This window comes from Haemaphysalis longicornis, unplaced genomic scaffold, assembly GCF_048455015.1.
Source record: "Haemaphysalis longicornis isolate Haplotype H1 unplaced genomic scaffold, Haemaphysalis longicornis Haplotype H1 scaffold_12, whole genome shotgun sequence".
NCBI classification, from domain to species: Eukaryota; Metazoa; Arthropoda; class Arachnida; order Ixodida; family Ixodidae; genus Haemaphysalis; species Haemaphysalis longicornis.
In genome coordinates this window covers 76,863,247-76,886,821 of record NW_027526225.1, presented here as the reverse complement: position 1 = coordinate 76,886,821, position 23,575 = coordinate 76,863,247, and the positions used below count along the sequence as shown (strand labels likewise).

Sequence of the window (23,575 nt, the reverse complement as noted above, 5' to 3'; positions counted from 1 at the left end):
GGGTAAGTGTCGTTCAAATTTGCGAAAAACGATTCCAAACGATATTTTAAATGGATAGATGTGAAATACGGCCGAAAACTTTTTCAGGTGGAGGGGAAGTGCGAAAATGCCCGTGTGTCCAGATTTCGGCGTACGTTAAAGAATCCCCAGGTGGTCGAAATTAATCCGGAGCCCTCCACTACGGCGTGCCTCGAGGATCATGGCACAAATCAAGGCTTGAAGAGTTAAACCCTTTAGAAAAATTTTAGACCAATTTTACACAAAGGCTGGAGCCCGGCCCACACATCATAGAAACTTGTCACTTGTGGTCTTCTACTAACGAGACATTGTTTATACAAATTATAAATTGCATTTTGTTTCTTCTTGCCAAGAGTTAGCGTAAAATTTGTCTGCTTAGTATTGAAATTCAATTACCGACGTACATATTGTCAGTATACGGCCTTTCTTCATTTGTATGTGGTATCAAGTTCATTTTAATAAATGCTAGTTATTTATATAATGTAGGTACCGGGATACAACTTTTGTCTATTGTTGCACAGCAAACTTTTACGGGAAGTTCAAAGTGCCGTCTTGTGCTGTTTGCTCGACCATCACGGCTCTTTTCCCTCTTCAAGCTGCTGTTACAGATTCTTGCCATGGAGGTCACAAAATCGCGACCAATGTTTGATATATATATATCAAACATGGCACAAGACCGGTAGTGGTCATCGCACCAGACCGGTATTCTGGAAGTCGTGGGTTCGGATCCCACCCGGCGGGCATTTTTTCTTCACTTTCTTTCTTTCTTTCTTTCCAAATTCGTTATCTCTTTCAATGACCTACCACATCCTTCCCTTTGTTTTCCGAGGTTTTCTTGACTGACAACCCTTATTTCTGTCTTATTTCAACGAGCCCTTCATTTGCTTTTCTGATTCGCTACATGCATAGCGAGGGCTTCAGTTCTGGCAGTCTTGGTGCCAAGGGCAGCTTAAGAGGGTTGAACGCTGGTAGACCACTCTGGACATGTCGAAGACACTCGAGTCACGGCCCGGGGGTTAAAAAGAAGGTCCCCTTCACCCCGAGTAGTCCGAGTGGCGCTCGCTGCCACCCCCAAGCGCAGGAAAAAAAAATACCTTAACATAAATACCCCAGAAAGTGGAGGGAAAAATAGCCCCACCGGTAGCGTAGTGGTTATCGCACCAGACCGGTATTCTGGAGGTCGTGGGTTCGGATCCCCCACGGCGGGCATTTTTTCTCCACTTTCTTTCTTTCTTTCTTTCCAAATTCTTTACCCGTTTCAATGACCTACCACACCCTCCCCTTTGCTTTCCGAGGTTTTCTTGACTGCCAGGCTGGTCCCCGGTCACACAGTAAAACTATTCCTCTTTGGACGTGTCTTATTTTCTTTATTATACTTCCCGGTGTCAGAGATAAGGGTAGGCAGTCAAGAACGTGAAGGGAGACCAAGGGGAAAATGTGGTAGGTCATTTATTCTTTTTGAAAGTTTTTTTTTTTCGAAAGATGCAAAGTGGAACCCCGCCGGTGGCGTAGTGGTTATCTCCCTAGACGCGTATTCTGGAGGTCGTAAGTGCAGATCCCACTCGGCGGGCATGTTTTTCTGCCATTTCTATCTTTCAGAAAAAAAAATCTCACAAAAAATCCTCTCATTTCCCATTATGATTCGCCATATATAGGGATCCCTCTTCTTAAGGAGATCATTGAAGCAGGAAGCTGATAATTGGCTTCGTTATAGGAAATACTTTCTGCGAAGCGGGAATTATTTGCTCTTAATGTACTACGGTGGGCACCATAAGACGCTTCAATATTCCATATTTCGTATAAAGTGGTTTTGTTATAGCGCGTGTTTACTGTGTGCATAAATATAATGTTGAATGCGACATAACTGAATAATAAACACGTTTGGGCGTCGCCTGACTATATTTGTACGTAGCGTTGTGTAGGCGTTCTTTCCGAGGGAACATGTATCAATCTGCCCGAATACTGGGCTCTAGGTTGTTACCTATGATGTGTAAAGAAACTTCCACGTCTAACGACCACTGTGACGTGCATCAGCCACGGAGAGAGTTTAAGAGTTGACGGATCACTCATTGATTGAATACAGGAACCGGGCCCATTACTTTTTTCCCTGCATGCGAAGATACAAAAGCATTCCAGTGACCTATCGTAGGATGCCTGAGAAATTAAGAGGCCGCCTTATGAACCCGTGTCTACCTTAGTGCATTTACCGTATTTTAGAAGACTCAATTCTTTCTATGCCCACCTATGGAATGGCTCGCTTTTTAACCACAGAGCTGTCGTTGAGGGCCGTAGTGTGTGCGGCCTTATCAGGAAACCCCGGGTCATACTCACTCCCGCCGTTCACCGCGTGTGAGAACGAGCCTCACGAGGAGCGACCGGCGTCGTCCAGGCTTGCGCGTGGCGCTCCCAAACAATACCAAGAAAAGAGTGCACGTGCGTCCGTGTCTCAAGTGGGGAGCACAAGACAGCTCACGCTACGGCCGCCCAGTTAGCGAAGCCGGTTGCCGCCGGTTCTAGTGCATGCTCACGCGTTTCACTTTGGGAGAAATGTGAAAGCCTGCGGACGAAACCATCCGGGCCCGGCAGCCATGCATGACGAAGACGACGATATAGATGGATATCACGATGACTGCTACTACCACAGTGAAAAGCAACTACTGAACAGAAAAATAACGAATTTCCAACCTAACGCAGTGCGTGGTGGTGTGTCCTTCAGTGCCCATAGAAAAAGAAACCGTCTAGCTGCCCTTTGATTCCAGCCTTGCGCGATTTAGTGCAACCTTCGTCATTTTTTTTTACCTTAAAGTGCCCATGCAAACAAGGAAGTTGGTTTTATTCGAAAGATTTAGTGTTTTATAGTGCCCCCAGCGCTTGTCTGGAAGCAAACGATGCTGTATTAAGTGAGAAATTATCCAATTTACGTTAAAATTTTGGTTCTTCCGCCAAATCGTGTGTTTTCGCGACGTCTGCAATGACATCACAATAACCGCTCTGCAGCCGATTGTAAGGCCGTGTTTACCTTTATTCAACCTAGATGGCGCCACCATACCTCGAAGGGCGTGTTCTGCCTTTGCTTTGTTTTTGACCGTATTCGCACCTGGATTGTTTTTGTTAAGGTATAAAACAATCGTTTCGTGAAACAAGGTGCTCGCTAGACATATATGACCACGTAAGACACCATCGCTTACGCCAATCGGCCAGTGTCGTCTGAAACAACCCCAAAGCGCCGCAGTGCTGTGCAGCTAAAACAAGCATAGTGCGCGCAGTACGAACAGCAGTACGCATCGGCACTTCTATGTTTACGTGTACTTTCATAACTTCCACTGTTCACCCCACCATTCTTACTGCTATAAAAAAAATCTGCCCTTTATTTATGCGCCAATAGCTCGTTGTGCAAGCTTGTAAGACCTGCCTAATTTGCGTTTGCTTTTGGAGGCCTCAGCCAATCGCAGAACGGGTCATATGACATCATAGGTTCTGTCGCGGGAAATGAGCTCGTGGGTCGCATGGCCATTGGCTTTTCTCCTAATTATAGCTTATTAAAGCGAAGTGTGCGTGAAAACTGGTGTCAGTACGACTCTACGAGGCAATCTTTCGAATGAAAAACACTTGTGCTTTGTCTGCATGACCCCCTTAACAGCCTCGCTCGCGCGCGTTCGGATTACGCCCAAAGCATTGCGAAATAGCACAGACGACACAAGCCACGCCGCGACTTTTCCCGGCGTAGTAACGGACTAGAAAGAAAAAGAGAAAAAAAGGAAAGGCAAGAATGTTAGCCTGACAACCAGAACCAGCTGGCTACCCTGCGCTCGTGAAGAAACAATAGGGACAGAAAAGAAAGGGGAAAAGAGGAACGCAGCAACGCACACGGACCGGCCGTTATTGCTCGCCGTTGACAGATGCGACCGCGGCGGTATTACGGCCGAGCCGACGCGTACATCACCAGCCGTACTTCGCCTGTGCATGCCGTCCATGGCCGTCATGGTCACGCTTACATGCAGCTCACGGCGGCCTCCCGGAAAACACCACTTAACCCTCCCGCAGACCTGCCTCGTATAGCAAGAGGGCACGATTCCTGGCAGCTACGCTCTGTCCTGGCTAGGCTATACGCGCAGATATTTCCATTGTTTTGGGTCCATGGTCGGGGCCCAGTCAGGCTGCGCGCGCAATCAAAGCTCTTTTGGAGTTTCTTCGGAGCACAAAACTGGACAGAGTTTTGTGATTGAAAATTTTGGCCGCATCAAATGACATCATTTCGTTTTCAGATTTTTTTCTCTCTTTTTTTTTTCGTTTTGTTTTTCTTCTCTCATCTAGCGTAGCAAGCCAGCCCGACGGCTCGGCTAACATCGCTGGTTTTCATTAAAGTTATTATCTCTCTCTCTCTAACAAGTTGGGCTGAAAGGTTCGGTGCTTTGAAGGCGTTGGCTTGAGGATGTATACCACGGACGTACGATATAGGACATGCGTAAGAGCACATTACTTTTGCTTTTTTTAGGGGGTCGGGCTGTTAGCGTCTCCTGTCGTCGCCGTCGTGTCATGTAGTCACAGTAGTAAAACCCCGGGACACTCGTTTACGCCTCGCGCTGGAACGCTTCGTAACTCGTACTGAAGAAACAAAGGGACACTTGCTTACGCCTCGCGCTATAACGCTCCGTGCTTCAAATACGCGAGACTCTATACAGCAAAGCTCTATACCTCTACCCCGAATGGTTTCATCACCGTTCGCAAAAACACCAAGTCGCCGAGAATAAGGTGATACACTGCATGCTTCGCCCCTCCCCTGGTTTCGATAACGTTAGTGGAGATGGCCACGGATTTTTTTTAGGGGAAGGGAGTAGGGGTTTAACGCGCCGTAACTACACCTGGACTATGAGGCACGCTTTAGTGGAGGGCTCCGAATTAATTTCGACCACTTGTTAGGCGCGCTTTAGTGGAGGGCTCAGGATTAATTCCGACCACTTGGTAGGCGCGCTTCAGTGGAGGGCTCCGGATTAATTGCGACCACTTGGTAGGCGCGCTTCAGTGGAGGGCTCCGAATTAATTTCGACCACTTGTTAGGCGAGCTTTAGTGGAGGGCTCCGGTTTATTTCCGACCACTTGATAGGCGCGCTTTAGTGGAGGGCTCAGGATTAATTCCGACCACTTGGTAGGCGCGCTTCAGTGGAGGGTTCCGGATTAATTGCGACCACTTGGTAGGCGCGCTTCAGTGGAGGGCTCCGGATTAATTTCGACCAACTGGTGATCTTCAACGTGCGCCGAAATCTCGAGACACGCAGGCGTTTTCGCTTTTCACCTCCCCCTGCAGCCGCCACGGCCTGGATTAAACCCGAGTCCTTTGGCTCATACAGCTAAACAGTAGCATTAGTGATTTTCCGCGTTACATCCTAGGGCAAGCCATTAAACCATCTGGGTAAAACTTACAGCCACGCAGTTCACGAATATTTTGAGACCATCAACAAACATTCCTTTTGGTGCGGAAAAAAACACCCATATGCAGTCTCAGCAAATGACATTTCCCCTCCAAACCGATTCATGCTCTGTTTCTACTTCATATCAACCTACCTACCTTCTGCAAGTTTGAACGTACAGTAAACACTAATTATAACAATATCGCTTTATACGAATTCTCACTTAATACGATGTTCTTTAGTGGAACCACACTCCAGTGCGCAGAGGGTAAATCATGTCCGCTTTTAACGATATGCCGCTTGTAACGATATCAGTTTTTTTTTTGTCGCGAAGATTTCGCTATGACGAGGGTTTATTGTATTTTAAAGACGCCGAGGGGAATCAAAGAAAACCTTGCTCTGCTGTGGACGAGGTCACAGGTTGGATTCTCGACATCAGTGCGGCTCTCTTTCAGGTGGAAAAAAGTACACATTACCCGCCGCGGTGCCTCAGTGGCTAAGGCGTTGCGCTGCTGAGCACAAGGACGCGGGTTCGACTCCTGGCCGCGGCGGCCGCTTTTCTGATGGAGGCAAAAGGCAAAAACGCCCGCGTGTACGAGATTTCGGCGCACGTTAAAGATCCCCAGGTGGTCAAAATTAATCCGGAGTCCTCCACTACGGCGCGCCTCAACGCCTGCGTTGCGTCAGCGCGTTAAACCCTACTATCAATCAATCAACAAGTACACCTCCAACGCGTCGAGAGTATTGCACATATTAGTGATTCTCAAGCTGTATAAATTAATCAGTAATGTATAAGCTTCAACTTCAACTTGAAGTCTGATTGTGGGGTTGACTCGCAGGAGCTACAACTGGACTACGAGGCGCGCCGTAGTGGAGGGCTCCGTAGTAAGTTCGACCACCTGGGGATCCTTGCAGTGCGCCGCAATCTCGACACACGGGCGTTTTCGCGTTTCGCCTCCATCTGAGCTGCAGCCACCGCGGCCGGGATTGAACCCGCGTCCTTGGACTCAGCAACTCAACGCCTTAGCCACTGAGCCACCGCGGCGGGTAAACACCAACTTTAAGGTTCTTTTTGTTTTGAAACTCTATGCCGTTATGAAAACCCGGCGTAGAGAAGGTAACCTTTTTATACTGTGAAATTACCGTTCTTCAAATGATATACATGTCGCTTCAGTTTTGCTTCAAGGTAAAATTCGATAATTGTTCCGTCACTCTTTTTTTAACGTCTCACTCCTCCAATGATTTGCTCAAATTTCAAATTTTGGGTGTCTTGACCGACCCGCAGAGGAATCGAGTCTAACTTTGGCAAGCATCGTCAAATCAAACCCAAGTGCTAACCGCCAACCAATAGTATTCCCTCCCTTCCGCTCTCACTCACTCACTCACTCACTCACTCACTCACTCACTCACTCACTCACTCACTCACTCACTCACTCACTCACTCACTCACTCACTCACTCACTCACTCACTCACTCACTCACTCACTCACTCACTCACTCACTCACTCACTCACTCACTCACTCACTCACTCACTCACTCACTCACTCACTCACTCACTCACTCACTCACTCACTCACTCACTCACTCACTCACTCACTCACTCACTCACTCACTCACTCACTCACTCACTCACTCACTCACTCACTCACTCACTCACTCACTCACTCACTCACTCACTCACTCACTCACTCACTCACTCACTCACTCACTCACTCACTCACTCACTCACTCACTCACTCACTCACTCACTCACTCACTCACTCACTCACTCACTCGCTCACTCCCTCGCTCACTCACTCCCACCCTCACTCACTCGCTCGCTCATTTCCCGCTCTCGTTCTAAGCTCAGTGGTAGAGCGGCAATTTCCGCCACCAGCTCAGCTCCAACGCGACGAATTTGCCTAAGTGGCCTGAGCGGCCAAGGCCAAAACTCGCTGGGTGCGAGATTGTAGGCCTCAACGACCATTACTACCATGGCTGCGATTAAAAGGGTTGTCTGTACATTCCCGGCAATAGCTTCCCGGCAAGACAAATTTCAGCTTTGGGCCGGAAACACGTCGTTTTTCCAACCCGGCGCCAAGAGAACGGAAGGACAAGGGTTCTTGGAGCGGATTGCTGGCGCCAAGTGCCCTGTACCGAAAGCGTGTAGAGAATAGAGTGTAGCTCCATTCATTATTTTTTCGCTCTTTCCAAAAGGGGTAGAAAGGCAGCGCCTTTACAGCTTCTGTCGGCAGCTGCGCGTCTTTCTTGTTCACGACGCTGCTTTGGGTGCGTCGTATATAGCACAATATTGTCTCGGAAATTCGCCAGCTTAACGCCTGAAGTACGGAATGACGTTGGGCTTGGTGCCATTGTCTGGACTGCTTGCAAGAAGCTGCTGAAGGTGCGTGACAATAAGGAGACGCTCGCTGTACATTTATTAAACAAAAAAAAAAACGTCAACCTGAAGAAATCATTGTCGATTTCCTCATTAAAGACATTAATATATACTGTTCTGTATATTGTATTTAGCCATTATGTATACATTTATATATATATATATATATATATATATATATATATATATATATATATATATATATATATATATATATATATATAATCCAGGGAGTAGTAGAACTTTGAAGATGGTAGAGAACACAAGAGAAGAAAAACTTCGAACAAGGTAAAAGCACGATTGTGGCCTACGTTTCAGCAAAGAGAACTTGCTTAAGCAAGTTCTCTTTGCTGAAACGTAGGCCACAATCGTGCTTTTACCTTGTTCGAAGTTTTTCTTCTCTATATATATATATATATATATATATATATATATATATATATATATATATATATATATATATATATATATATATATATATATATATATATAAATGAATATAGGATAATATTATTGTCGGTATTTTGCTTAACGATAACAACACGCTTTCTGTATACATTTCGAGGCTTCCTAAGCTAACTTCTTTGAGTTTTCATTTAGTTAACTTGAACTTAGAAATTGGCCAAATGTGCGCTTACACTTTTTGACAGCAGAGCTCTTTAAGCTTGAGCTTGGTCCGGTGGCGTTAACAAAAAAATACCAAGAAATAAACTGCGCCGCCTGGAAAGGGTGCACCACCGAAGATAGGGTATTATAACAGTGAAGCCAGCTTTCGCGCATGCTCGAGTGTGAGACCAAGGGGCATATGCGTATGCGCATCCCTTACTAAAACATTTTAAAGGTTATTGTCTTCCTTGCGCTACCAAAACGCAAAAAGGAATGGTGCAGCTCGCTCTAATGGTGCAAGGGGGGAGAAACAGCGGCGCTGGGAGTCAACCTAACTTATTTCCCCCCTAGGATCTGCAGTCAGTGTGGGAGGACCGACCGCAACTTGGCCTCATCCCTCAACACATAGCCTAGCCGAGAAAGAACATCGCAAAACCCATTAAAACTTAGCAAAGCCTAGCAAAGCTTACCGAAACCGAAAAAAGCTAGGTAGACCCCCAACACCGCTGTTTTTCCAGCCCACTGATGCAAGCTGCACCAATTTCTTGCATTCTTTCCATATCGACTACAGGAACTACCCCGGCAGCCTGCTGTTACCGAAAATCATTTGTATACCCTTCTTGCCCAACCCAGAGATATCGCACCGAACTACAACTATGATTCCACAGTGTGCAACAACATGAAACCACGGCTAAAAGCAACTACCCGTACGCTCCCCACTTCCTCCTAAAAAATCGCGGCCGACTATAGCCGGCCAATGAATAACGAATGACTTCGTTGTCATCAGCAAGTACTGCGATTTCCATGCAAAATTGGACACGGAAGCAGCCGAATAACCGAAGGACGGTGTCGCAATTCCTACTTAGTCTGACATTTCAATCTCGGAAGAAGTTGTCCCAGCAAACAGACACAAACTAATCCCCAAAATATTCACTCCGAACGCCCGCGTCGTAGCTTACGAAATAGTCAAGCAGAGCTCTAACAAAGCCAAGCGCCGGACATCGCGAAGCCGCGTCGTTCGCTTCCAAACGACCGTCTTTCCGAATCGGTCCCAGTGAAGCAAACTTCCAATGCGATCCCGGGACATCTCAACCCGTTCCTACCCGCCCGGCTGTTTCAGCTTCGTCCTCCGCGCCCTCTACAGCAGACGTTAAGCTGCCGGTCGCCGTCGTTACGCTAGCCGCGGCCCGCGCAGTGCGCGCCCAACAACGGCGCAGTCATGAATCATGCTGGGAGCGAGGAAGATAGCCTCGGACAGCGTGCGTGCTCGGCGCCAGATCACCACGGCGAGAGGAGCCTCGTACGGTTTCTCCGAGACGGAGGAGGCCGGCGCTATCGCGCGCGAACCAGACGAGGTCCAGCCAGCCGAGCCCGGCGGCGCAGCGCGCGCGGAGAGTGAAGTGATGAAGCGCTGCTGTGCGAAAGGATGGCGTCGACGATCCCGGACACGGCCAGCGTACGCGGACACGACAGTGAAGATGTGAAGAGAAACCGAAGTGAACGAAAATAGAAGGGCGCCGCAGAGGATCATCATCTCCATCATCTTCATCATCTCCACTGCGTTCAAAGTCACCATTTTCCTCTTTCGTCATCTTGTTCATCTTCAACTTCTTTATATTCGCCATTTTCATGTTCTTCATCGTCAACGTCTTTATCTTCTATCAGATTCATTATCCAGTCCCCACCTTCATCGCCGTCGTCCTCCTCATCATAAGTTTTATTTTATTTTCATTACCCCATTATTTCCATATTTATCTTTTTCACCTTCGTCATCCTCACAATTATCGTCAATGCTACCATCTACATCATTGCATTCATTTTCATCATCATTTCCTTCACCTTATCGTTCTTCATCTTTACTCTCTTCATCACCTTAACTATACTTCATCATCATCTTCATCCTCGGCATTATCAACAAGGACCTGGAAGCTGTGACCAACAAAAGTCCTGAACTGAAACCATCGCCCGAAATACACATCTAAATCATGCAATCGGCGGTTCATCCGAATTGGGTTTTGGAAGCGAGTGCGTAACTAAGCTATTGATCCAACATTCCGAAGCCGATGAGTTCTGAAGCAACACACGTGATTGATACGAATTTATTGGGCGTGTTCTTGCTTCAGACACGTGAAGGGCTCCCGAAAAACGACAGGAGCCTGCCTCCGAACCACCATTCTACCTAAAAAGGGCATCTGTAGAATAGTATCCTTGACATAGACTATATTTGGGAACCACTACACTTGATCCTAGTTAAAGGGAAGGTGAAGCGGTTTTAGAATTAAAAGAAAAGTTGACTAGCAGCAAGTACACATTGAATAGTTCAAGTGTACGAAATATTTTCGCAATACATGCAATAGAAGCGGCGCAATGAGCAAACAAAAGTGGCCCGATGCCCCGCCCCCATCTCGCCGCGCGATGCCGGAAGACCGACGAGCGCGGGCGAAAACCGGGTGAAATACGTCATACCTGGACTTCCGGCCGGATCGGCCGCCTCGGCCATGCTCTTTTCGCCGTGTTTCTTTGTGAATGATACTTGTTGTTGTGGTTGATAGCACTCATTTGTACAATTTTCGTGTTCAAAAAGTACGCACGAACGCCAAACGAGGCATACGTTATCATGCCGTATTCCTAAGCAGAATAATGCCACGCCGGGATGCTTGATAACATACGGAAGCGACAGCCGAGGTGGCTGTGCTTGATGACAGAGAATATAGTACACTACGTTAAATACTTTGTAAACCGCTCCAATGCGCTTTTTTTTTTTTATGCGACGGTCGTGAATGTTCACATTAGATTCTAGATTTAGGAAGGATGGGGAATACTGCTGTACTTTGGCCGGGGATGTTTCGTTCCATTCCAGAAACCAAGTCACATTTGTTCAGGAAATACTTGTTTCGTTAAACGCGTCGGTTTTCTTTCCCTATGGGCTCAGTACAGTGTTCAAAAAAACAATTTTTTCGCTAAACTAAAACGAGGGGCCAATCCTGATAGAAGTTCTCTCCCGGCTAAGAGGTAAACAGTATTCCTACAAAGTAAAAGAACCAAGACAACCAAATTACTTATTTTGCAAGTATACATGTCACGATAAGGTGATGTTTGTCTGGAATTAAAAAAAAAACACCACTCCGAACCACCACCGTGCCATAATTTGTGTTGACTGCGGGGGCCTAAATTTTTGCCCAAGATTCCGTGTGGCATGCATATTATAACCTGGCAAGCACTTGTTGTCACTGAACCTCAAGTGAGCTCCAGGGATAGTCGGTGATATATATAATGATGATACCAAAAAAATTAGGAGCGAAGAGTAAATATACGGCCTCTGTCCGACTAGCGCGGTAAATGCTTAAATCTAGAAATGCTGAAACAGGCCAACGATTCATTATCACAAACGTTTGGTGATTGTTACCTAAAGTAACGTAACTACAACGTAACTGCCTTGTCCGACTGGTCTGTTAATTATAACGAGGTGGCCGTAATATTGTAGCAGAATGCGCAACGCACAAGCGAAAATCAAGCCCTACTACAGCCAATAATGCTGAGCAGGCACTAGTATGCTGCAGTGTTTTCAGAATAAATGCATGTGAAGCAGTAAGACGCCACTCATCGAAGTGCAGCTAGCAATCGCGGAGGCGCCGTAGCGCCGCTGCCGAAATGGCGCGCGCGTGCGGGTCTGTGTACGGGGATGAGTAACGGGGCTGAGGTGGGCGACAACGAACAAAGGAAATGCGGAAGCAGAGTCTGCTTGTTGGTTTATGCGTGTACCGGCAAGATGTGCCTCGCATATACGTTTACAGCGCATGAATGCTATTTTTTCGCGCAGTGCACGTACGTGCTTTTAGTTGGTAGATTGTTTATAAAACGCCCATTAATCTTCGGCATAAATAGTTTTGTGTATAATAAGAAACAGTTAAGGCAGTACCTAATATTAGCATAAGGTATAAAATCCCCCTATGCTGGTTGCCTAATTCAAAAATATTTGGATGGAACCCACTAGTCGACGTCACAGTCACTGCTTTGGGGTTCTCTGTCGTGTAAAGCAAATTTAAGCTCCAAGATAATTGAACCAACAGCACGGGAAATTATAAAACAAACTTCCAGTCATGTGCGAAAATTAAACTGCAAGCTAAATTGCCGCAAAGGCAACCGTGCGATCGTTCGCAATGCTTCCGACAACCCGCGCGGCCGAAGGGTGTCCTCCTTTGACGTCATGACGGGCGCAACCAATCAGGGGCGTCAAAAGACGAAAAGCGCGCGTCTTTCAAATGGGGCCGCGCTTTTTGCAAGATAAATGCCACTTGGACTCATGTACGATAAATTTCAATGTGATATTCGGAATCAGCGCGCAAGAAACTATATAACTGTTAATCTAACTCAAATTTTTTGGAAAGCGCTTCAGCTTCCCTTTAAACATCCTCCGGTGGTTTCGAAATCGACAGCGCTCCTGTTGTCCTCTTGTGTATCGTCTGTGCTTTAAATATGAATAAGATCCAACTTTCCATTCTTCAAAATCGAGTAAGCTTACTTTGAAAGGTGAGTCAAATCATTGAAGACTGGATGAAGCGCTGATTGTGCATTGACAACAGCCCCTTCCCTGAACTGGTACCCCGTCATTTCATTTCTGTAAATCCCCGTTGGGTAGCACATGCGGTTTTCCTAAAAGGGGGCTTCTCCCGACAACGGCCCACAATAAAATGACCTTTCGCGCTGCATCAAAGCTGTGCAACGAATATTTAATCTTAAGCGACATTTCTAAAGCAGATTACAGCCAGCATAAAGGGACTGTGCAGCACTTTCGATAAACGCTTTCCATTTTTCCTTCGCGTCTGGAAGCACGGCGAAAGCTGTAGTTATCGCCAGCATTCATCGGCACTGCGTGATTTGCTCGTCGCAGCAGATACACCTTCCGTTTCTGCTTTGCGTTTGGGTGTTTCTTTTTAACCTGGCTATCGAATGAGTTCATTGCTGCAACTGGAGGAAAGGCGACCAATAGTCGCTACACCGCTGTAATAACGCGATTCCAGCGGACGAAGATTGCCAAGACCGAGAAAGAGAGAGAGAGAAAAAAAGACTATTGTAATTACAATGTTTTGAGCAAATTTCTAAATTATCTGATCGGCATAGAGCAGTGATTTTTTGCTCAGGTACTTCGCGACCACCTAATCGAAGTACTGGATGCCTTGGTTGACTACGTTCTGCAAGCATTTAGGATTTCAAAGAAACTTCAAAAAAGTGTTGCAGGGTCACTTTAAAGGCGAAAACGAAACTTCTTCGGTTGTCGTAACTTGTAAGAGCAATCACCCCCTTCGCCTCACCCACACAGGCACATCGGCTGTCCTGATAGCATTTGCGAATACACGACAGGCACCCCAAACACGTCCAGTAGAGCACCGCTCGCTCTGTAATCTGTGTGGGGGCGCTGAAGAAATGCAGGGAGTGGTTAAACACATCGAAATCTGTGAGCGCGTTTATTTTTTGTTCTTTGTTTCTGAAGCGTACGCTACAAAACTTGTCACAGTCAATGGGTAAATATTTAGAAGCCGCAACAGACGTCGGCGCCGCCTTTTTCACTCAAGGGGCCATTCGATGCCTTGGCATTAATATGAGCGAGAAAAAATTTCTTGGATAATTAATTCATTGTGGGGTTTAACGCGCCCTGGGGTATGCGGCGTGCCATAGTGAAGGTCTCAGTCTTAATATTGACCACGTGGGGATCTTCCGCCCTGATGTCCTACATTTAGTACATTAACCAGCATTATTCCAGCAATTTGAGAACAAAACCAAAAGAGTTAGTTTTCTGGTGAATAGTTCAAGGATTGCTTTTTCGGTACATATCACCATTGTTCGTTTTTTGCTACAGCCGAACGCCGGAGAGAGGAAGGCATTGCAGTGAAGACCAAACTGACATAGGGGTGACCACAGGGATCCAATTCCTAGTTTCATTACATGGCTGCAACTAAAAAAATACTTTCAACAACAGCGTTATTTTTTGTATGTGGGCTCACTGATCTCTAAAAAACTACGAAAACAAGCAAAATTTTTTTTCTGTTGCATTTTAAAATTTTGACTGCCTAATGACCTAATTAGATGTAGTGCTTCTAAATACTTGCACCACAAGCTCAATTTTTCGTTTGTGGACTTATAGGGTCAAAATAATAAGAAAAACACACACAAAAAACTTTGTTCTAGAAATAAAAAAATCAGGGCTGAAAGGTTTGACATGCGCTGAAGTCGACACACGGGTTTTCTGAGCAACTAACCAGGTCCCAACAGACTGCTCTTCGTCAACTCCAGACGAACACGTACCCACACCCTACGGGGCAGCATGCTATACACCCCACCCTCTACGATCCCCTGTGCAGACACTGCGGCGTCCCGGCCACGCTGTACCACATGGTATGGGAATGCCAAGTTAACCCCCACATCGACCCTACCCCAAACCCCTCCTGAGAGCAGTGGGAGAGAGAACTCGTCAGCTCTTGCCCCAGCAGACAGCTGGAGCTGATCGAACGGGCGAAGACGGCGGGTTGTTCCAATGGCGCCCTGGACTGAGGGCGCCACCTAGAAGACTTCTGGAAACAATAAAAGTTGCGCACTACTCCTCCCCATCCTCCTCGCCTAAATCTAAAAAGTAGCCACCTGAGCTGAGAACAAACCCTAGTCCTTGGGCCATCAGTACAACGGCTTAGCCAGCGAGGCACCGCGGCGGTTCAGATTCGGAGAAGACTAACACCTCCCCGTTGTGGTGAGGTAGTGGTCATGGGCGAAGGTTAGCCTTGAGATGTCTTTATTCACACGCGTACGCTCCGCACACTGACCGGTAAGCTAAATCCACTCAGATGATGTAAAGAACCCATGATACAAGCAGACATTTATATTATAGAAGCAACAAACAAATGCTATAAAACATCACAGTTGAATAACCAGTGAACGAACCGCAGGATACTAGCCTAACTAAGGGTTAAAAATACCCTGCAACCATTTTTTACATGCTTTCAAAATCTGGAATGCTTTCATACAGTACAGGGTCAGAAAGAACACCCAGTACTTAAATTAGGTGGTCACGAAGTACCCCGGCCAAACTTCGCGGCTCTGCTAGCCATCATACAAATTAGAAACTTCCTCAAAAGATACTTCTTTCTTTCTCGGTGATAGCATTGGTTGAGCTCTTGAGGGATTTCACCACATCGACAGGCGTACTTTCAGTTGCAGCAGTGAGCGCATTCGGTAGCCACTTAAAAGAAAATCGGAATAAAAGCAAAGCGTAAGCGTGAAGACGTGTCTGCGGCGACGAGCGAATCACGCAGTGGCGTCCTGTAAAGGCGATAACTATAAGCTTTCGCAGTGCCTTTAGGCACGAAGGGAAGAGTGAAGGCGTTTATCAGCACTGTTGGAGGGTGCCTTTAACACCAGCAAACCTTCTGTTATCTACTGGAGCGAGCGTGACACCTTCACCGAAACCAAATCATATCTGCTTCTTGTCTTTCCGTTTGCTTTGCCCGCCATCAGTTCGTCGTGGACCACGTGCTAGCTTCGGCGGCATTTTAAGTGCAGAGCTCTTTACGGGCTCGCCTTGTCGTCGTAGCTCGTTCGCTGGGCCCAACTAGAACCACACGGCGTTCCGTCGTCACGGCGTAACCCAGAGGCTTCGAAAGCCAATCGGTTTATATAGTGATAAGCGTTCGAAACTCGTAAACCGCTGGCGCTTGTCATATATCTTCCCGTTGTTTAGTGCAAAAAAAAAAAAACAAAACTGCAGATACATTTGACGCAAAATATACCTCATTAACCGGTAGCGCCTGCGTTCGTTTAGTTAGGAACGCTCGTTGTGTTGGTTTTTACGACAGTAAGCGAAAAAAGATGGTAGAGCAACGCCGGCAGTTGCGGGGGGAAAATCAAGCACAAAAAGAACAGAACTCCCGCTGCAGCTGTTTCAGGCAGGGGGCGCGTGAGCACTGCGGAGGAGGGAAACTTGAATTGCATTGAGTGGTAGCAGTGAACGGATAACGGCGCTACAGCCCGTTATGGTGAATCACTGCTCTGAGCTTCCAACCGCTTCGACATTGGGTGTAACGCTTTATTTTTTTTTCTACTCCAGAGCCCTTATTCAAGCCTGGCGTAGTAAGGTTGTTATCTGACCTGACATCACATCACGGCTCACATTTTCAAAATATGGTATTCGTGTCCTTGGTTGCCGAGCTGCTCACGTATTTGCATTTACCAGATAGCAATAAGCGGCCCAGGAGTGTCGATGGGAGACTTTCAAGCGAAAAGCACTCATGCCCACTCACACTCCCTATTAAGAAGTACTGCAACCCTTGCGATATCTGCGCACAGCCCAGAGATTTTGCAACTTCCGCGAGCCAATACTCTACGCAACGCTGAAAGTTATTCGGCAAAACGCCAATCCAAGTTTTCTTTCTCACAAGGCTTTTCCTAGGACAAATGAGCGGTGCAGAAAATACTGTGCAAACTCTCGTTATTAGTAAGTTTTAGCTGACCGTTTTTCACGGTCCGCTCCGCTCAGATAGCAAGCGGGAGCGCCATTGCGCATGCGTGGCGACCTTGGCCGCGAACGGCATTGGCTGAGAGGGCCGCCGGTACCGGATCGGACCATCGAAAAAGGTCGGCTAAAACTGTCTAGCTCTGCGTGTAATTCGTCGTCAAAAGTCCCTGTCAATATATTTCATGCTTCAATGGCTTCGGAACCTGCAGAACGCCGTGTTAAGCCTGAAACTGCGGATACAGCAAGCATTTTCCGTAAATGTTATCGCTGCGCGAATTCTTTGCATTACATTGAATACCTCCATGGTGAACACTTCTAAAATAACTTTCATGTGCCAGGAGCTGCACATAGCTAACGGCTACGCTATCCCAAGCATGAAAATAACAAAGATGTATCGTGCAATATTAGGGCGGGTTATTTGAGTCCTTGACTGAAACAGTCGTTATGCTGTATTCTTAAGTTAGCAATTGCCACCAATTACATTGAATGTCCGCTTATTAACGCGAGAGCACTTTGCGCAGAATTGCTTAAATATCGCACAATGAAATAATATCGTAACAAATATTATGGTACAATTGCATACTCATTAATGTCGTATGAGTAATACGACCAACGAGTGTGAAGTCTGACCATAAAAGTCAGCATATTTACAACAGTAATGTCCAGTTACAATTAAAATTAACTCATTTGAACGAGGTTGTATGCGGTTGAAACGGAGAGTAATTCCCGATGATTCACAATGCTATATGATTCACAATGATGATTCACAAAGGCTACGTGTGCAACCTGTATCGTGAAAAATGCAATGTCACAAATTTATACTTGCAATACTAAAATCTTGAAAGAAGATAAAATAACGTAAGAACGCTCCAAAGCATGGAGTCAGGAAGCTCATAATTATGCAAGGCCATCCAGTACAAATATTTCTGTAGACCTTCGCAAAAAACGTGAACTGAACACGTTCACTTTAGCAGTAATATTCAACGACAAATTACATAAATTATACTTGAATGAATTAAATACCCACAGCACCGCAGCTAGCCTATGTCAAACATCTTTCCAAAGGAGAGAGAGAGAGAGATAAAAAAAAACCTGTAAAAATCGGTATAGCTCTATTGGCAAAACACCCCACCGTTTAAAAAAACGCGATAAATACAATCATATTTCTTTAAAATAAACGACGACATAAATACTGCAAAATCACATGACTATCCTAGAAGCCCTTTCCTACAATCACGGGACAGCAACAGCGCTCAAATACAAGCATCCACCGTAAGGCGAGCGCCTCATGCAGAGCCGGGCATTCTTAATGGCTGTCATAAGCCGCCCCGGGGCCATTCTCTGTTGCGTAGCGTATCGCCACTAACACTGCTGTCGCTGATACAGAAGCGCATTTGAAATGATAGGCTCGCATTTAGCTCTAGTTAACACCAAAAGCAGGCTTCCCGTCGCTGAGCTGTAAAGCGCCCTAATTAAGCTAGGCCTTCTCCCCACCTGTTCATGGCTGTCACAGCGAGAGTCGCAAGAGATAAAAGGCTTACTTAACAACGTAATTTATAGTTTAAGCACTCACCGTCCATATCGTGGGAGTTAGAAGTCTTGTTCGAGGCCTGTCGTCTGCTGGAAGACATCCCGGAAGGCGCCACCAATGGCGAGACAAGGCTTCGCAGACGACAACGAACACAGGTGTTTCCACAGGCTTCGCTGATCGGCAGGTAAGCCGCTTGCGGTCGAACAGGTAGGGGAAGCGGTGCGAAACAACGCTGGTGACGTTGTTATCCGCGCGGGAAAGGCTTAATCTCCCGGCGTCAATTACCGTAACGCGGTGCACACGCGTCGCGTTAATGAGATTAGCGAGTTGACGAGCTTTAAAAGAGCGGATGCGTCGGACGATAAGGTTTTAAAAACCGACGTATGAGGAAACCCGCGCTGTCTTTAAAAGACGGGGGTAGGTGCGAAGAAAGGGGTGAGAAGAGAAAAAAAAAAGCTAGAAACGACGTCCTGATGCGGAACGAACAAAAGGGCGCGCGCGCGTGCAACACGTCCGGCCGGCACCACGACGAACGACGATATGGCGGCGGCCTCCCTCCCGAAAAATTAACCAGTTACCCAGACAGCCTTGCGCAACGAAGCGATAGAGCCGATAAGCGTGCACACCGAAGCCTTTGTCGCGCGCTCGAAGCAACAAGAAAAGAAAATCGAAGACAGCGCCCGAATGAAGAAGGCAGCTTCGCTTAACATGGTGGGTGGCGTGATTCCGTCGTCTGCCGCGATTTGTGCCTCGTCATGGTCGAAGCCCGATGTCATCGCTGGCGCGCTTATTGCCGAGTCTGGCTTTGCCAACTCTGTGATACAGAAATGCATACGCGGGTGCTCCTTGGCGTGCGCTTTTGAGTGACTGTCTGGCTTCCCCCTCCCCCCCCCCCCCTCTTTCCCGAGCACATTTTTTGATCGTCTGCATTAGCTACGGATGAAGCCATTGAGTTTCACACTAACATACAGTAGCCGACCGATTTTTCGGAATGGAGGGGGACGAAATATAGTCCGAAAAATCTGCGAGTAGTAAAAAAGAACTTTCTTTCATTTGAACATGTCTGAAGAAGTCGCGAATGGTTCCTCGCCTTAAATTCCTCCTTTGTGTGAGAACGTCTGCTTGCATCTCTGCAAGCGTCATGTTTTCTTCGTAAACATTGGACAACAACCCCGAAACGTTGGCAGTGTCTGGCGCTGACCAGTTGTGGGCGGCCTGGAGTGTCTTCGTCGGAGTCAGAGTTGCTTTGCGGTAGTGCGGTCACTTTGTGCACGATACCGTTAACCGGTAGCTCCGCGCTTCAACAATATGTTGCTGTACCCTGCAGCAAACTCTCCAAAAGTCGCAAAAGATGAATTTATGCTACCCCGCCGGGAGTCAAGCCAATCCCCATCCCATCCGAATCTAGCCGGGAGGTTAGGATTCAAAATGGCGTCGTCATGGAGTCGCACCGTGTCTCTGTCGCGGACAATTTTGTCCGAAAAATTGAACTTTTGGCTTTATTTTGTCCGAAATATCCGTTGTTCATATCACTCCTATGGGAGAACTGGCGGTTCCTCCGTAAAGTCCGGAATATCCAGCAAGTCCGAATTTTCTGGGTCCCAAAAAACGCTTGGCTACTGTATTAATATGAAACTCTATGGACGAAGCAGTCGTTGTCGTTGGCAAACCGTCTTGTCGCAGGCTTCTGCTGTTTCTGAATTAGGCATACTCTGTTAGCAAGCGTTTTTGTTGGTACAAGATTTCAACCCGCCGCGCTGGCTCAGTGGCTAAGGCATTGCGGTGCTGAGCACGAGGTCACGGGTTCGATTCCCGGCGGCCGCTTTTCTGATGGAGGCGAAAAGCAAAAACGCCCGTGTGTAAGAGATTTCGGCGCTCATTAAAGATCCCCAGGTGGTCAAAATTAATTCGGAGCCCTCCACTACGGCGCGCATCATTGCCTGCGTTGCGTCGGCGCGTTAAACATTACAATCAATCTTTTACTGTTTTCATGCTTTTTTTTTTCTCATTGTTCCCCTTTCCCACGTGTAGGATAGCAAACTACGCCACATCCTGGGTGACATTCCAGCCTTCCTTTTACCTTTATGCGTTCCTTCCGATGGTTGGACATCCACTTTCTCAGGGCAGAATGGCGGCCCTTCTTTTATATAAAGGTTTCCCACCCGCACTAACCTTCGCGCTGTAGCTCGTGCACTTCATATTGCGTTGTACCTATTTTCAAAAGGTTTTTGCATCGGGTTTGTCATATTTCGGAAATGCAAATTATGGATTCGAAGCTACGACTGGCCTATGAGGCGCGCCGTAGGGGAGGGCTTCGGATTAATTTTGACCACTTGAGGATCGTGCCCCGGAATCAAAACACACGGGTGTTTTTGCTTCTCGTCTCCATCTAAAAAGCAGCTACCGCGGCTGCGATCAAACGAATGTCTTCAGGCTTAACATTTCTGTCGTATCGACTTAGACGAAAAAACTTCAGAATTGTCTGTTTGATACTAGGCGTTCTCTTTTATTTTCCTTCCCAGAAGAGTTTTGAGCCATTCCGAAGTTGTCGAAAACTGCGCTCGCAGTAGGTATTAATTCTAGGGGCAAATAAAATGCGGAACTACCTCAGAGCAGTTTTGAGAAGCTTAGAATTACAAAAAAGAGATACGTAAAACCTGTCTCGCAAGGAGGCGGAAAGAGGGACTTTAAGCGTTCGCGCTTTGTAAGTGGGGATTTTAAAATTTACAATTCGCAACTTATATTGGTGATTCACTGGGAGCCGTAAATTTTTGGCTGCATCAAAGTGCGAATTGACTGATTTGATGAAAAAAGAAAAGACAGTTATTGCGCAGAAAAGTGGGTTGTATTCCGAGGCTAAATGACACGAGGTATTGAGGACGATGGAGATATATTTTTTTTCGGTTTTGTTCCTTAAGGAGGACGAAAATGCACCCATATCGGGGTGTGAATGTAAGGCGTTTAAAGGAAGTTTTGGAGTAGCTAAAAAAACGAACCAACGACATTTGCTTAAGCAATTTGCTTAAACAATAATTAAGCAATTTGCTGGTCTGTGAGCTCTAAGAATCTTGAATTTGTTGGTCCTTTTAGCCGGTACACGTGAATGGTTACCAAGTAAGTATTTTAATTTAAAGAAACCTGAACTGGACAACTCCAGGAGTAATATTTCATGAAGTTACAATCTCGTCAAACGGTAAGAGGGAATTTGATGTCCTCGGAAATGACAGGGGTTGGTGGGTGGAATTAATCGAAATGAGCGAGCGTTCTCACACTGTCCAAACGCGTATTCACAGTGCCCGTTGAATCAGATGCTGGAAGATGCTGGAATTAGACGCATGGAAACAAGCCGAGCCGTTCAGAGGGTAAATTTAGCGATGACAAGGGGTGCACTTGTATTAGGTTCTCAGTTCCTTGAATGAAAAACGAAAGGGAAACGCGACGAGGGCTAACGCTGAAGATAGAACTCGATGGTAGCATTGTTAGAAAAGGCCGCATTTGATTTATAGGCGAAGTCTTCAGTTTCTAAGACCTAGATTAAGTCATTGTTTTCCTCAACGGGAAAAGAAAAAAAAGTGGATATGGTACTGACTTTTAGATGCGGAGCATCTCTTGCTCGGGGGGATGTCACTTGTTCGTGCCCCGTCGGCAGCGCCTCTGATGAGGATTGTGGCAGGATGCCCCTAGGGATTGCCCAACCAAAAAATCCATCACGAGATAGCTTCGCGTTCAACCACCGTCGTCATCTTTCCGTAGGGGAACCGCTGAAGAAGAAGGAGAAGAAGACGAAGCTGCGAAGAGGAGGGTGTGTACGTTGCTCTCAGCCGGTGCAGTAACGTCAACAACCTTTACCTCACCAACGCTGACGAAGACTACCGATTCTACCACAGAGACGACAACATCGACGAGAACATGATGGACAAGTTTCGGCGCCTCGAGAACCACCGCCTACTCACCGTAACACAACAGTACTTGCGTGCCTTTGCCACCGGTGTGGAGCCGGACGCGAAATTCCCTCTGGCGCTACTAAACACCAGATCACTCAACATAACGGCAACACAATGGTACCACACGGAACCCCCATGATGCTTCGCATCCTCATCAGGGTTCCCCACTGGACGATGGTGTAAGTTTTTTTACTACAAGCGTTGACTGCGAAAAAAAGCCGTACACTCTTAAGATCATACCTTTTGTTTTTGCTTCAGAGGGCTGTATTCTGTCTGATAAGGGTTTTATTTTCTATTGTCTAACACAAATTGTGGTTTTTTAAATTTACGAAGCGGTACTTCCTGATCAGGTATACCATTTAAAAACGCCCTTCATTTATTTTCAGCGCAGAGTTTAATTGTTTGAGTGAAAATTCCCTGAATGTCGCGGCGGGTGCCCTAACAGTAGCACCAGCGCTCGTAAAATAAAGACTTAATCCTCGTCCTCCTCCAATAATTAAACAAAAAAATTGAATTTCCCTAAACGGTAATAAAAGGATCCCATTGTTATGGTGTGGCTACAGTGATAGTTATAACTTGGCGGGTAGTCAGGCTTCAAGGGTCTAGGTGCTCTGATTGAACGACTTTGTGCCCTGCAATGCCCATTTTTTCACCCGTGGGCCTCTAAACCATTATTCCGCAATTCAGCAGTACTACGTATACTTATTTACGATGAGGATATATCATATAGTACTCTGAAGGGGATAGTTTTCGATATGCACGGAACGACGCCACAGGTGTTAGTTATTTTGTCTGGGGACTTTTGACCCCGGACCAAAGGAAGGCATAAAATGAAGCAGGTAAACCGAATTTGCCAGCGAAGGAAACGAAACTCTACTATTGGTGGCGGATACTTCTTTCTCCGTGGGAGGCGGTAAACAATTTATTTCAAGATAGAGGAACATCGCTCCAGAAAGCGGAAGAATCGCTCCGTGGAGGGCTCCTGCGTCGGCTGCTGTCCTGCGTGCCATGTCCCCCAAGTGTCGCTGGTCCTCAAAGTCGGAGCTGCAGCACAGCGCCGCCTCTTACTGCTCGGGGAAGTGGGGGTATAATGCGGGCTGCTGGTTTGTTCTGGCAAGCCCACGTGGTGTGTAAAAGTGTTGGATGTTCGTTGCAGTGTGGGCATCCTGGTGGATGTATGGTGGGGT

At 46.7% G+C, this 23,575-nt stretch overlaps 1 protein-coding gene across 1 annotated transcript in view; it reads right to left on the bottom strand.

Moving 5' to 3' along the window:
• Fne (ELAV like RNA binding protein found in neurons) overlaps nucleotides 1–19,054 on the bottom strand; it is a 223,089-nt gene extending 204,035 nt beyond the window's left edge. The window contains exon 1 of the mRNA XM_077693484.1: nucleotides 18,487–19,054. Within this exon, the coding sequence (XP_077549610.1) occupies nucleotides 18,487–18,544 (58 nt within the window). The 5' untranslated portion in view covers nucleotides 18,545–19,054. The remainder of the gene's footprint in view (nucleotides 1–18,486) is intronic.
• Nucleotides 19,055–23,575: the final 4,521 nt, after the last annotated feature.